The sequence below is a fragment of the Cherax quadricarinatus genome, chromosome 3 (genome assembly GCF_038502225.1).
Source record: "Cherax quadricarinatus isolate ZL_2023a chromosome 3, ASM3850222v1, whole genome shotgun sequence".
Lineage (NCBI taxonomy): Eukaryota > Metazoa > Arthropoda > Malacostraca > Decapoda > Parastacidae > Cherax > Cherax quadricarinatus.
Genome location: NC_091294.1, coordinates 79,394,237 through 79,409,518, shown reverse-complemented (window position 1 = coordinate 79,409,518; position 15,282 = coordinate 79,394,237). Strand labels below are relative to the sequence as shown.

The window sequence follows — 15,282 nt, the reverse complement described above, 5'->3', positions numbered from 1 at the left end:
GGGTCACTCTCCTCGAGCTATCAGAATTAGAATAAGCAGCATTTACTGGCATTTAATAGAATTTAGAGGTAGCGGTACATAGGCGAAGCCTAGTGTATTTATTTTTGAACATAATTTTAAATGCATAAGACTACAGTGGGAACCAAGAGATCGGGTACATATGCAATACATATGATGTACATACGTGGGAAATAAGGACTGTTTACATAAACATATGCACACACACTTGGTGAGAACAGCTCTGCTGTTAGGTACTTGAATAGTTGTAGCACACACACACACACACACACAGTGGGCACCTGTGACGAGCGGGGTCCCACAGGGGTCGGTCCTAGGACCAGTGCTATTTTTGGTATATGTGAACGACATGACGGAAGGGTTAGACTCAGAAGTGTCCCTGTTTGCAGATGATGTGAAGTTAATGAGGAGAATTAAATCTGATGAGGACCAGGCAGGACTTCAAAGAGACCTGGACAGACTGGACACCTGGTCCAGCAAATGGCTTCTCGAATTTAATCCTGCCAAATGCAAAGTCATGAAGATAGGGGAAGGGCACAGAAGACCACAGACAGAGTATAGGCTAGGTGGCCAAAGACTGCAAACCTCACTCAAGGAGAAAGATCTTGGGGTGAGTATAACACCGAGCATGTCTCCGGAAGCACACATCAATCAGATAACTGCTGCAGCATATGGGCGCCTGGCAAACCTGAGAACAGCATTCCGACACCTTAGTAAGGAATCATTCAAGACACTGTACACCGTGTATGTCAGGCCCATACTGGAGTATGCAGCACCTGTTTGGAACCCGCACTTGATAAAGCACGTCAAGAAACTAGAGAAAGTACAAAGGTTTGCAACAAGGTTAGTTCCAGAGCTAAGGGGAATGTCCTATGAAGAAAGATTAAGGGAAATCGGCCTGACGACACTGGAGGACAGGAGGGTCAGGGGAGACATGATAACGACATATAAAATACTGCGTGGAATAGACAAGGTGGACAAGGACAGGATGTTCCAGGGAGGGGACACAGAAACAAGAGGCCACAATTGGAAGTTGAAGACACAAATGAGTCAGAGAGATAGTAGGAAGTATTTCTTCAGTCATAGAGTTGTAAGGCAGTGGAATAGCCTAGAAAATGACGTAGTGGAGGCAGGAACCATACACAGTTTTAAGACGAGGTTTGATAAAGCTCATGGAGCGGGGAGAGAGAGGGTCTAGTAGCAACCGGTGAAGAGGTGGGGCCAGGAGCTAGGACTCGACCCCTGCAACCACAAATAGGTGAGTACACACATACACACACAGGCCCATATTGGAGTATGCGGCACCAGTTTGGAACCCACACCTAGCCAAGCACGTAAAGAAACTAGAGAAAGTGCAAAGGTTTGCAACAAGACTAGTCCCAGAGCTAAGAGGTATGTCCTACGAGGAGAGGTTAAGGGAAATCAACCTGACGACACTGGAGGACAGGAGATAGGGGGGACATGATAACGACATACAAAATACTGAGAGGAATTGACAAGGTGGACAAAGACAGGATGTTCCAGAGATTGGACACAGTAACAAGGGGACACAGTTGGAAGTTGAAGACACAGATGAATCACAGGGATGTTAGGAAGTATTTCTTCAGCCACAGAGTAGTCAGTAAGTGGAATAGTTTGGGAAGCGATGTAGTGGAGGCAGGATCCATACATAGCTTTAAGCAGAGGTATGATAAAGCTCACGGCTCAGGGAGAGTGACCTAGTAGTGATCAGTGAAGAGGGGGGCCAGGAGCTTGGACTCGACCCCCGCAACCTCAACTAGGTGAGTACAACTAGGTGAGTACACACACACACACACACAGCTCGGAGCTCACACTCGACACCCCACAACCTCAACTAGGTGCAGTACACACACACACACACATATACAGGATTTCACACCTTCCTGTGAAGTGACCCTCTAACCCTTTCCCCCCCCCCCATCTCCCTCCCCCTCTCTCTCTCCCCCTCTCTCTCTCTCCCCCTTTCTCTCATCCTCTCTCTCTTCCTCTCTCTCTCTCTTCCTCTCTCTCCCTCTCTCTCTTCTTCTCTTACTCTCTCTCTTCCTCTTCTTTTCTCTCTCTCTCTCTTCCCTTGTCACTCTCCCCCTCTCTCTTACCTTTTCCCTCTCTCTCACTTTCTCCCCCTTTTTCCCTTCTTTTCCCCTCCTTCTGTCCTCCCCTTCTCTCTCTTTCTCCCTCTCTCTCACTCTCTCCCCCTTTTTCTTTTTCTCTTTCTCTCTCTCTTTCACTAAAAAAAAAAATGGTTGGGACTCGCAGGAATCAGGGATCAGATGACAATGGTACTGGTAGGGAGGAATGGATGGAGGAGCAGTGGAAAAGGATAGAGCAAGAATGGGAGAGAAAATTAGGAGAGCTTTCTGAAAAAATGGAGAAAGAGCTCTCTGTGAAATGGGAAAAGAGGTTGGAGAAGGAGACGAAGAATTGGGAGGCACAAGTCGAACTGCAGTAGCCAGGGTAAAGGTCCTACAATTTGAGGTAAACAGGCTGAAGCAAGTCTCAGGGGTAGTGACCAGAGAAGACACACCATACGAAGCTGAGAGGCTGAACAGGAAGGAAGGAGATATGAATTATGCTAAGGTCATATCAGCCTGCAAAGAAGGGCCAGGGAGTGGAAGGGAAGAGCAGATGGGTGCAGATGGAGAGGGAGATAGGTTGAATGCTGAGGCACAACCATGCTACGAAGAGCCACTGGAAAAATCAAGGGAGAAAATGACCACATACAGACAGGAACCAGAGTCACAGAGGGAGAGGCAATGGGAGGAGGAAAGGGCAAAATCAGTGATTATCCATGGGCTTCGGGAGAGAGAGGAAAGGACACACACTGAAAGACGGCAGGAAGAAAGAAAGGAGATTGAGAAAATCATCACGGAAATAGGGGGAGAAGACATGGATGAGATTGTAAATTTTCAGAGAATAGGGGGGTACTTGAAGGGGAGAAACCGACCGATCAAGCTGATTCTCAGGACAAAAACAGTGCGGAACAGGATCCTCCAAGAGAAACCACGGTTGAAAAGCTCGGAAGAGTACAAGAAGGTGTTCCTAGACAGAGACAGAACTCAAACAGAGAGACAGCAGCTGAGGGAGAGGACAAAAAAGCGAAAGGAGCTAGGAAAGGAGACAAGGATGGAACCCAGCAGAGGTCAGTCAGAGCAGAACAGAGCAGCAAGGGCAAGCGCACACACAACTATCCTCAGAACCCCACAACCTATCACACCATCCCAACACACAATACAATCCATACCCACAGCTTCCACCCAATCCCCAACCATAGAATCCCACAGTATGCTATCAGGTCTCCCACCCCCACAGGCCCCCCAAACCACAGTGTTGGAAAGGAAACTGAAGGTATGGTACACAAATGCTGATGGAATAACAAACAAGTGGGAGGAGTGGCACGAAAGAGTCAAAGAGGCATCACCATACATCATAGCGATCACAGAAACCAAGCTTACAGGTATGATAACAGATGCCATCTTTCCAGCGGGATACCAGATCCTGAGAAAAGACAGAAGGAACAGGGGGGGTGGAGGAGTGGCATTGCTGATCAAACACCGATGGAATTTTGATGAGGTGGAGAGAGGAGACAGCGGAGAAGAAAGTGATTACATAGCGGGAACGCTTCACTCTGGAGGTCCCAAGGTGATAATTGCAGTGATGTATAACCCACCACAGAACAGCAGGAGGCCAAGGCAAGAGTATGACGAGAGCAATAGAGCGATGGTTGACACACTGGCTACAGTGGCCAGAAGAGCTCATGCATGCAGGGCAAAGCTCCTGATCATGGGCGACTTTAACCACAAGGAGATCGAATGGGAGAACTTGGAGTCACATGGGGGCCAAGATACATGGAGGGCTAAGATGATGGAGGTGGTACTGGAAAACTTCATGTACCAACACGTAAGGGACACTACAAGAGAGGAGAGGATGAACCAGCAAGACTGGACTTAGTATTCACCTTGAGTAGTGCAGATATTGAGGACATCACATATGAAAGACCCCTTGGGGCCAGCGATCATGTGGTTTTGAGCTTCTAATACACAGTAGAGCTACAAGTGGAGGGGGAAGCAGGAAGGCCAGGACAAATGAAACCAAACTACAGGAAAGGGGACTACACAGGAATGAGGAACTTCTTGAATGAGATTCAGTGGGACAGAGAACTGGCAGGGAAGCCAGTTAATGAGATGATGGAATATGTAGCAACAATGTGTAAGGAGGCTGAGGAGAGGTTTGTACCCAAGGGTAACAGGAATAATGAAAAAGCCAGGATGAGCCCATGGTTCACCCAAAGATGCAAGGAGGCAAAAACCAAGTGTGCTAGGGAATGGAAGAAATATAGAAGGCAAAGGACCCAGGAGAATAAAGAGAGCAGTCGTAGAGCCAGAAACGAATATGCACAGATAAGAAGGGAGGCCCAACGTCAATATGAAAATGACATAGCAGCAAAAGCCAAATCTGACCCGAAGCTGTTATACAGCCACATCAGGAAGAAAACAACTGTCAAGGACCAGGTAATCAGGCTAAAGAAGGAAGGAGGAGAGACAACAAGAAATGACCGTGAAGTATGTGAGGAACTCAACAAGAGATTCAAAGAAGTGTTCACAGAGGAGACAGAAGGGGCTCCAGAAAGACAGAGAGGTGGGGTACACCACCATGTGCTGGACACCGTACACACAACCGAAGAAGAAGTGAAGAGGCTTCTGAGTGAGCTAGATACCTCAAAGGCAATGGGGCCAGATAACATCTCTCCATGGGTCCTGAGAGAGGGAGCAGAGGCACTATGTGTACCCCTAACAACAATATTCAATACATCTATCGAAACAGGGAGATTGCCTGAGGCATGGAAGACAGCAAATTTAGTCCCAATCTTTAAAAAAGGAGACAAACATGAAGCACTAAACTACAGACCAGTGTCACTGACATGTATAGCATGCAAAATCATGGAAAAGATTGTCAGGAGAAGAATGGTGGAACATCTAGAAAGGAATTATCTCATCACCAGCAGCCAACATGGTTTCAGAGACGGGAAATCCTGTGTCACAAACCTACTGGAGTTCTATGACATGGTGACAGCAATAAGACAAGAGAGAGAGGGGTGGGTAGATTGCATTTTCTTGGACTGCAAGAAGGCGTTTGACACAGTACCACACAAGAGATTAGTGCAAAAACTGGAGGACCAAGCAGGGATAACAGGGAAGGCACTGCAATGGATCAGGGAATACTTGTCAGGAAGACAGCAGCGAGTAATGGCACGTGGCGAGGTGTCAGAGTGGGCACCTGTGACCAGCGGGGTCCCACAGGGGTCAGTCCTAGGACTGGTATTTGTGAACGACATGACGGAAGGAATAAACTCCGAGGTGTCCCTGTTTGCAGATGACGTGAAGTTGATGAGAAGAGTTCATTCGATCAAAGACCAGGCGGAAATACAAAGGGATCTGGACAGGCTGCAGACCTGGTCCAGCAACTAGCTCCTGGAGTTCAATCCCACCAAGTGCAAAGTCATGAGGATTGGGGAAGGGCAAAGAAGACCGCAGATGGAGTACAGTCTAGGGGGCCAGAGACTACAAACATCACTCAAGGAAAAAGATCTTGGGGTGAGTATAACACCAGGCACATCTCCTGAAGCGCACATCAACCAAATAACTGCTGCAGCATATGGGCGCCTGGCAAACCTCAGAACAGCATTCCGACATCTTAATAAGGAATCGTTCAGGACCCTGTACACCGTGTACGTTAGGCCCATATTGGAGTATGCGGCACCAGTTTGGAACCCACACCTAGCCAAGCATGTAAAGAAACTAGAGAAAGTGCAAAGGTTTGCAACAAGACTAGTCCCAGAGTTAAGAGGTATGTCCTATGAGGAGAGGTTAAGGGAAATCAACCTGACGACACTGGAGGACAGGAGAGATAGGGGGGACATGATAACGACTTACAAAATACTGAGAGGAATTGACAAGGTGGACAAAGACAGGATGTTCCAGAGACTGGACACAGCAACACAGGGACACAGTTGGAAGCTAAAGACACAGATGAATCAAAGGGATGTTAGGAAGTATTTCTTCAGCCACAGAGTAGTCAGGAAGTGGAATAGTTTGGGAAGCGATGTAGTGGAGGCAGGATCCATACATAGCTTTAAGCAGAGGTACGATAAAGCTCATGGTTCAGGGAGAGTGACCTAGTAGCGACCAGTGAAGAGGCGGGGCCAGGAGCTTGGGCTCGACCCCTGCAACCTCAACTAGGTGAGTATACACACACACACACACACACATGCACACACACACACACACACACACACACACACATACATACATACACACACACACCCACACACACACACACACACACACACACACACACACACACACACACACATACACACACATACACACACACATACACATACACACACACACACACACACACACACACACACACACACACACACACACACACACACACACACACACACACACACACACACACACACACACACCTGCTGGATGTCTAATATTGAATCAACAGTAGACATTGTCTTGGACATCCAGCAGATGTGTGCGTGTTAGACAGGAGTGGAAGCAAATGGTTTTTGGGATTTGATGAGCTGTTGGAGTGTGAGAAAGGTAACATATATGAAGGGATTCAGGGAAACCAATGGAAAACCAGGCTTCCCTAGTTCCTTACTGATGACCTGGTCAACAAGACTGTTGGTGCCAGCAATACAATGCAATACAGCAACACTTACCACTAGAGGCTGGGTGCATCTGTATGACAGCTGTGACTGACACACCTGTATGCAGCTGTTACTTACACACCTGTATGACAGCTGTGACTTCCTCACCTGTATGACAGTTGTGACTGACACACATGCATGACAGCTGTGACTGACACAAATGTATGACAGCTGTGACTGACACACATGTATGACAGTTGTGACTGACATGCCTGTATGGCAGTTGACTAACACACCTGTATGACAGCTGTGACTGACACACCTGTATGACAGCTGTGACTGACACACCTGTATGACAGCTGTGACTGACACACCTGTATGACAGCTGTGACTGACACACCTGTATGACAGCTGTGACTGATGCACCTGTATGACAGTTGTGACTGACACACCTGTATGACAGCTGTGACTGATGCACCTGTATGACAGTTGTGACTGATGCACCTGTATGACAGTTGTGACTGACACACCTGTATGACAGTTGTGACTGACACCTGTATGACAATTGTGACTGACACCTGTATGACAGTTGTGACTGACACACCTGTATGACAGTTGTGACTGACACACCTGTATGACAGTTGTGACTGACACACCTGTATGACAGTTGTGAATGACACACCTGTATGACAGTTGTGACTGACGCCTGTATGACAGTTGTTGTAGACAGCCTGTACTGTCTGCACAGACAGCCTATGCTGTCTGCCAGCTGAGTTCATATTACGCGCCATGCTCGTGCTGCCTGCCCAGACCTGCCTCTCTCTCACTCTCTCAGCGGACTTCACTCAGTCAACAAGGCCTACTCCTCTCTCCCTCGCGGTCATGGCCCTCCCGGACCATGGGCATAAACACACTGCCTGTGTACCCCCACGACATTCCAAATAAAGACGCCTCCAAAGCCTTATCATTGAACCCCGCTCTGCAACGTGACACAACCAACACATTTACAATTGGTGGCAGTGGTATTTACAATTGGTGGCAGAGACATTTTACAATTGGTGACAGCGGTCCCTCACAGCAAGTGTGTTTGCCAGGAGAGAGGAAGAGGAATGAAGTCGTCTTCACTTCATCACCCCACACAAGAAGCATCCGTCTCTCAACGAGCTATCCTGATGTCGTGTCTGCACATTTCAGCATCCAGACACAGATACAAGCAGGATCCTAGCCAAAATTTGCCAAATTTCTTCGAGAAATGTAAGTGGAGTCACCTGACACTTCACAGAGCCCCACACTGTTTCTCAGGTCACGTGTTCAGCATTACCAGTATGTTCTGCTGTTGTTTTCAGCTTTGCACAGCTATTTCAGCAAGTCAGAGGTGAGTTTGTGGTGATTTCAGCATCCAGTGTGGGTGTTTCTCCAAGTGGGTATGTGGGAGAGGAAGCAACCGGGTTCCTCGCCTCACTCACACCTCATTCCCCACCATGTACTCACCCTCTCTGCTGTGTTTTCTGCTGTTTTCTGTGTGAATTCATTGCCAGAGCTGTGTATCGGAGTGCCCAAGGCCACTCGAAGCTATGTGGATCACGAAGCCACGTGGATCAGCAAGCCACATAGATGACAGAGCCATGTGTGGACGAAGCCACGTGGATCACAAAGCCACGTGGATCAGCAAGCCACATAGATGACAGAGCCATGTGTGGACGAAGCCACGTGGGTCACGAAGCCACGTGGGGTGTGGACGATGCCACGTGGATCTACAAGCCACATGGGTTACCAAGCCAGATGTCCCAAGCCACATGCTGTGGTCTGCTGCCGCATCAATCCACTGACGTCACCCACGATGCTGCCCGACTTCACGACGTCACAATGTTTGCTTGACATCACCTTGCGATGTCACCCCATGACATCCCTCATGGTGTCACTCCAGGACATCACATCGAGATGTCTGCTGTCACTTCGCGATGTCATCCCATGGCATCACCTCACGAAGTCACGCCTGACATCACCACATGATGTCACATTGAATGTTTTCACAGTGAGCAAATTGTTTTAAGTATTATTGAGAAGACTGAGAGAAGCTATGTCCAGTGTTAATTAAATCCTCTCAGTCAGTGTTCTCACATGTTCGTGTATGGCTTAGTGTTGATTTTTGCATAGAAAAGCATCATTTGCTAGTAAGCCCTGTTGTACCACATGTACAGTGCAGGTGTGTACAGTTTTCCATGTGTCCTGTGTGGTCTTGAGCCCAGCTGCGTGTGGACCACAGGTCTGCGCCCAGACCACTGTATAGCACCTCGTGTTACTTGTCACCTGGTGTGACCCATGTGTTTGGCAGTCCAGAGCATGAGCCCTTTTGTACAGAAAGCTTTTTATGTTCGCCGGTCATGATGCCCTGCAGAATCATATCTGCTACGATTCCCATCGAGATTTGTTTCACTTCACCTCCTGACCTTCAGAGCAGTTATATGTAAACCAGTCTGGGGACGCTTAGACTAACCTCTGCTATAACTCCAACTGCCGAGAGAATGACACTCATCAAGCCGCAGTTAGACCCTGTCGGCAGGTGCTGTGTCAGCCTCGTGTCACAAGCTTCAGTGAGCAGCCTGCACAAAGATGATGTCACTTTGACTGCTAGACTGCTCACTTCAGATGTTTTACCGTGTCATCCCTGCCACGACTCACTCCACGCTCGCCGGCAGTGACAGCTCCAGCAACAGTACCAGTCGAGAAATGTCCTCCTGAGTCGCTTGCCAGAAGTCCTGCCAGCTGCCGAGTACTGACGATGCCTCACTCGAGGGCACCAGCAGGTTGTGCCCCAGGTTGAGTGAACCCTGCAGCAACTCCTACGATGACTACTTCACTGTTCCAGAAGAGACCGTACCCTGTTACATCAAAGCTCAGCTGCAGCGATGTCTCCTGTGTTGCAATATCTGTCCAGACGCAGGAAGGTGTGCAGTGATGCCCATCAACACTCACTGTCTTAGACCACAATGTTTAGCACACCCCACCTTTTTTTCCTCCCTCCCTGTAGGAAGTTTTATTTTCCATGTCCACATGTATATTTTTTTTTTCCTTAACAAGTCGGCCATCTCCCACCGAGACAGGGTGACATGTATATATGTTTTTATTTTGTGTCCTGTGCCCTGTTCCTGTGAAAGAGAGACCGAGTTTTTTTTTTTACTGCCAGTCATGATCAGGGTCGACCATGGTGTGCATGACCGAGTGAATGTAGACAGCCTGTACTGTGCACAGACAGCCTATGCTGTCTACCAGCTGAGTTCGTATTACGCGCCATGCTCATGCTGACACCTATAGGCCTATGCCACTTCAGTATGCCCAGACCTGCCTCTCTTTCACTCTCTGTGGCCTTCACTCAGTCAACAAGGCCTACTCCTCTCTCCCTCGTGGGCATGGCACTCCTGGGCCATGGGCACAAACACATTGCCTGTGTACCCACTATCTCACAAATAAAGAAGCCTCCGAAGCCTTATCATTGAACCCCGCTCTACAACAACGTGACACAACCAACACATTTACATTGTGACTGATGCACCTGTATGACAGTTGTGACTGATACACCTGTATGACAGCTGTGACTTCCTCACTTGTATGAGAGCTGTGACTTCCTCACCTGTATGAGAGCTGTGACTGCCGCCGCCACCACCTGTGCCGCCGCTGACATGACTGGTGTGGTTGGAGTGACTGCCATGTATCACCGGGTGATGACTGGAGGAGTGGGTGGAGTGGTGGGTAGAGTGATGACTTGGATGGTGAGGATGACCCTGGTGATGACTCCCGTGGTGAGCTGAATGATGACTGAAACATACATTAATTATTATTATTGGTGTTCATCTTGTTCTTGTTATTTATATGTGATTGTAATAGTTATATGTGAATGCTGTGGTATTTGTTACATATGATTGTTGTGGTACTTGTTACATATGATTGTTGTGGTAGTTGCTTTATGTGATTGTTGTGGTAGTTATATATGATTGTTGTGGTAGTTATATATGACTGTTGAAGTACTTGTTACATGATTGTTATGGTACTTGTTACATATGATTGTTGTGGTAGTTTTATGTGATTGTTATGGTAGTTATATATGATTGTTGTGGTAGTTATATATGATTGTTGCAGTAGTTACATATGATTGTTGTGGTAGTTGTTTTATGTGATTGTTATGGTAGTTATATATGACTGTTGTGGTAGTTATATATGATTGTTGTGGTAGTTGTTATATATGATTGTTGTGGTAGTTGTTACATATGATTGTTGTGGTAGTTGTTACATATGACTGTTGTGGTAGTTGTTACATATGATTGTTGTGGTAGTTGCTACATATGATTGTTGTGGTAGTTGTCACCTATGATTGTTGTGGTAGTTCTTACATATGACTGTTGTGGTAGTTGTTACATATGATTGTTGTGGTAGTTGTTACATATGATTATGGTAGTTGTTACATATTGTGGTAGTTGTTACATATGATTGTTGTGGTAGTTGTTACATGATTGTTGTGGTAGTTGTTACATATGATTGTTATGGTAGTTGTTACATATGATTGTTGTGGTAGTTACATATGATTGTTATGGTAGTTGTTATGTATGATTGCTATGGTAGTTGTTACATATTGTGGTAGTTGTTACATATGATTGTTATGGTAGTTGTTATATATGATTATGGTAGTTGTTACATAAGATTGTTATGGTAGTTGTTACATATTGTGGTAGTTGTTACATATGATTGTTGTGGTAGTTGTTACATATGATTGTTTTGGTAGTTGTTACGTATGACTGTTGTGGTAGTTGTTACATACGATTGTTGTGGTAGTTGTTACATACGATTGTTGTGGTAGTTGTTACATATTATTGTTGTGGTAGTTGTTACATACGATTGTTGTGGTAGTTGTTACATACGATTGTTGTGGTAGTTGTTACATATTATTGTTGTGGTAGTTGTTACATATTACTGTTGTGGTAGTTGTTACATATTATTGTAGTGGTAGTTGTTACATACGATTGTTGTGGTAGTAGTTACATACGATTGTTGTGGTAGTTGTTACATATGATTGTTGTGGTAGTTGTTACATACGATTGTTGTGGTAGTTGTTACATATGATTGTTGTGGTAGTTGTTACATACGATTGTTGTGGTAGTTGTTACATATGATTGTTGTGGTAGTTGTTACATACGATTGTTGTGGTAGTTGTTACATATGATTGTTGTGGTAGTTGTTACATACGATTGTTGTGGTAGTTGTTACATATGATTGTTGTGGTAGTTGTTACATACGATTGTTGTGGTAGTTGTTACATATTATTGTTGTGGTAGTTGTTACATATGACTGTTGTAGTAGTTGTTACATACGATTGTTGTGGTAGTTGTTACATACGATTGTTGTGGTAGTTGTTACATATTATTGTTGTGGTAGTTGTTACATATTATTGTTGTGGTAGTTGTTACATATTATTGTTGTGGTAGTTGTTACATATAACTGTAGTGGTAGTTGTTACATGTGATTGTTGTGGTAGTTGTTACTTACACATGATTGTTGTGGTAGTTATGGTTGAGTTGTGTCGCTGTGCCACTGCCGCCCCAGTGTGTAGATGACGCACCTGGCGGTGTACCTTCCTTCACCCGCTTCTTGACGGGTGACAGCTGCTGGCTCAGATCTTTCTTGTCGTGTGCAGGCGGCTGTGTTGGTCGACCGCCCACATGGAGGGTGTGGGCAGCGTGTGCGCCGGAGTGGCTCAGCAATGAGGCTTTGCTCGAGCGCTTGCTACCCGCCCAGGTGCCAGACGGGTAAGCCTCGTAGAGCTCTGGGTGCAGGTCCACCGGAAACATGGCGGGTGGTGCATCTCCCTGCACCACTGACGAGTCAACCAGGAATGTCCGCCGCCAGGCATCTGTGGCGTCAGGCAGGAGACTGGCTGGTTGCTGCAGAGAAGTCGGTGGCTGTGGCAGCTGCTGCCAGCCGCCGGGAACCAGGGCCATCTGGCCGCCACGACCCCATCCTCCGCCCACTGCCGCACCAGTTGTCAACAACATGCCACGTCCTGGTTGCTCCACCATAGAGACAGGTACATACTGACCACCACCGCCAACCTATAACAACCACAATAGATGTCACACAAATTAAACAACCGTCTCTTGACAAGCATTGTATGTGTCCTGTGTACATGAAACAAAGATACAGCACCACCTTGTATGTTCTGCATACTGTAAGTTCTCTTATAAAGTTACTCTATATACAGTTAGTTCTCTTATAAAGTTCCTCTACATAATGTAATATTTTTTGTGACTACAACTACAAAAGCTGAACCACAATAGTGAGCATTATGCAGACCATTCCACATGCTATACAATTCTAGTTCTACATGATCAACTGCTCTTACTAAAAAGTCACACCAATGTAGAAATGTAGCTGTGAGGTTTAGAACTTACTAGCCATGGTTCAAATCACTACCCGTTCCCCGATACATAGAAGAGATTTATAAAAGAGGAGAGTGCACCAATAAGAGAATAAACACAATCGAAAAAGTACAGAAAGTCACAATATCATGACTGGAACAGCACACAAATAATCCACACATAGCATAAACTAATGACCACATTTCTGGCTGATTGGACTTGTATATGGTCTAAATAAGACCAAAATGTTGCCATATGTTTCTCTCTCCTATGTGTGGGTTGTGCAGTGCATCGATAAGGAATGTACCAATAAGAGGACAGCCATAACTGATAAAGAAACATGACTGGAACAAAACACAAATAATTCACATATAGGAGATACTCATGACTACATTTCTGTCCAATTGGAACAATACACAATTCTGCCCACTTCGAACAATACACAATTCTGTCCAATTGGAATAAACAAATAATTCACATACAGAAGAAACTAATGACCACATTTCTGTCCAACTGCATTTGTATACGGTCAAATCTGGATCAAAATGTGGCCATACCCTTCTCTCCTAGGTGCAGGTTTAGTGAATTGAGTGAAGGGACTGTCTGCTGACCTGCTGGGGGAGCAGAGAAGGCTGCAGTTGAAGTTGTGGTTGCTGTGTCACTACCGTGACATGCTTGCCCGGGGACGCCAGACCTTGGTATGGCGGCGGACAAAGGATGGACGACACCAGCTGTGGCTGGAAGCTAGCCGCCGCCGCAGCCGCTGCCGCGGCTTCTCCTCGACTGCTGCCACTGTAGCCTCGTCCGCTGCGACTCCCTTGGTACAACCCATACTGTGGGGGGGCAACCCATTTTTAATAACCAATACCTTAAAGTGTATAAATCTATTCTCAAAGTAAATCTACTTTTATTATCAATTATTAAAGATAAAGGCAGTCAATATCTTTGCTTTAATAAATCTACTCTCTATTTTGAAACTAAAATATCTACTGCAATCATTTTATTAGCTAATAAAGATATAAGTATTTACTACCTTTCCTTTAAGTAAATGTATTAGTCATCAATCATCTAAGTGTCTACCACCACAAGACAATGATATGCACCTGATTGCTTATCTTATTTAATAAAATTCATCAGTTATTTGAGTGTCTACCTTCACAAGACAATGGCACACATCTGACTGGTGATCTTATTAAATAAAAGTCATGCTGTCTGAGTGTTTACCATCACAATAGCACACACCTGATTGGTGATCTGATTGTTGAAAGTGAGAGTGACAGAACCATTGGTGGAATGAACATAGTTAGGCATGAGTGAGGGCGGGAGCGCCTGAGCCTGGGAAACCGTGGCAGCTGTGGCGTATGCTGGAGCCGGCCGCCGGCACACCTCCATCATCTGCTGAGATGTATAATGACCACATTATTATTAACTTTCACTGATATTTTCACAAATATAATGCCATTATTATCATATACTTTCACTAACTTTTTTTTTCAATATGTCAGCCATCTCCCACCAAGACAGGGTGACCCAAAAAAGAAATGCTTTCACCATCACTCATACATAATCACTGTCTTTGCAGAGGCGCTTAGATACAACAGTGTAAATGTCCCTTCAAACTACTAATATCCCAAACACCTTCCTTTATAGTGTAGGCATTGTACTTTTCACCTCCAAGACTCAAGTCTGGCTAACTGGTTTCTCTGAATCCCTTCACAAAATATTACCCTGCTCACACTCCAACAACTCGTCATATCCCAAAAACCATTTGTCTCCATTCACTCCTAACACACTCATGCATGTCTGCTGGAAGTCCAAATCTCTCACCCATAAAACCTCCTTTACCCCCTCCCTCCAACCTTTTTGAGGAAGACCATACCCCACCTTCCTTCCCCCTACAGATTAATACACCCTCCAAGTCATCCTATTTTCCTCCATCCTCTCTAAATTACTAAACCACCTCAACAACCCCTCTTCAGCCATTTGGATAATACTTTTAGTAACTCCACACCTCCTCCTAATTTCCACAATACGAATTCTCTGCATAATGTTTACACCATACATTGCCTTTAGATGCAACATCTCCACTGTCTCCAGCCTCCTCCTTGTTGCAACATTTACAACCCAAGCTTCACACCCATATAAGAGTGTTGGTACCACTATACTCTC

At 45.7% G+C, this 15,282-nt stretch overlaps 1 protein-coding gene across 7 annotated transcripts in view; it reads right to left on the bottom strand.

Annotated features, from left to right (window-relative positions):
• The window catches only part of Hipk (Homeodomain interacting protein kinase), a 160,087-nt gene that overhangs the window by 67,697 nt on the left and 77,108 nt on the right, over window positions 1–15,282 (bottom strand). For 5 of the 7 annotated variants that reach the window (XM_070092997.1, XM_070092989.1, XM_070092967.1 and 2 more), the window contains 4 exons: window positions 14,356–14,511; window positions 13,725–13,946; window positions 12,245–12,807; window positions 10,338–10,522 (listed from right to left, as the gene is read on the bottom strand). In XM_070092997.1, coding sequence (XP_069949098.1) covers window positions 10,338–10,522; window positions 12,245–12,807; window positions 13,725–13,946; window positions 14,356–14,511 — 1,126 coding nt within the window. The remainder of the gene's footprint in view (window positions 1–10,337; window positions 10,523–12,244; window positions 12,808–13,724; window positions 13,947–14,355; window positions 14,512–15,282) is intronic. The other 2 variants (XM_070092969.1, XM_070092985.1) reach the window with 1 other exon arrangement.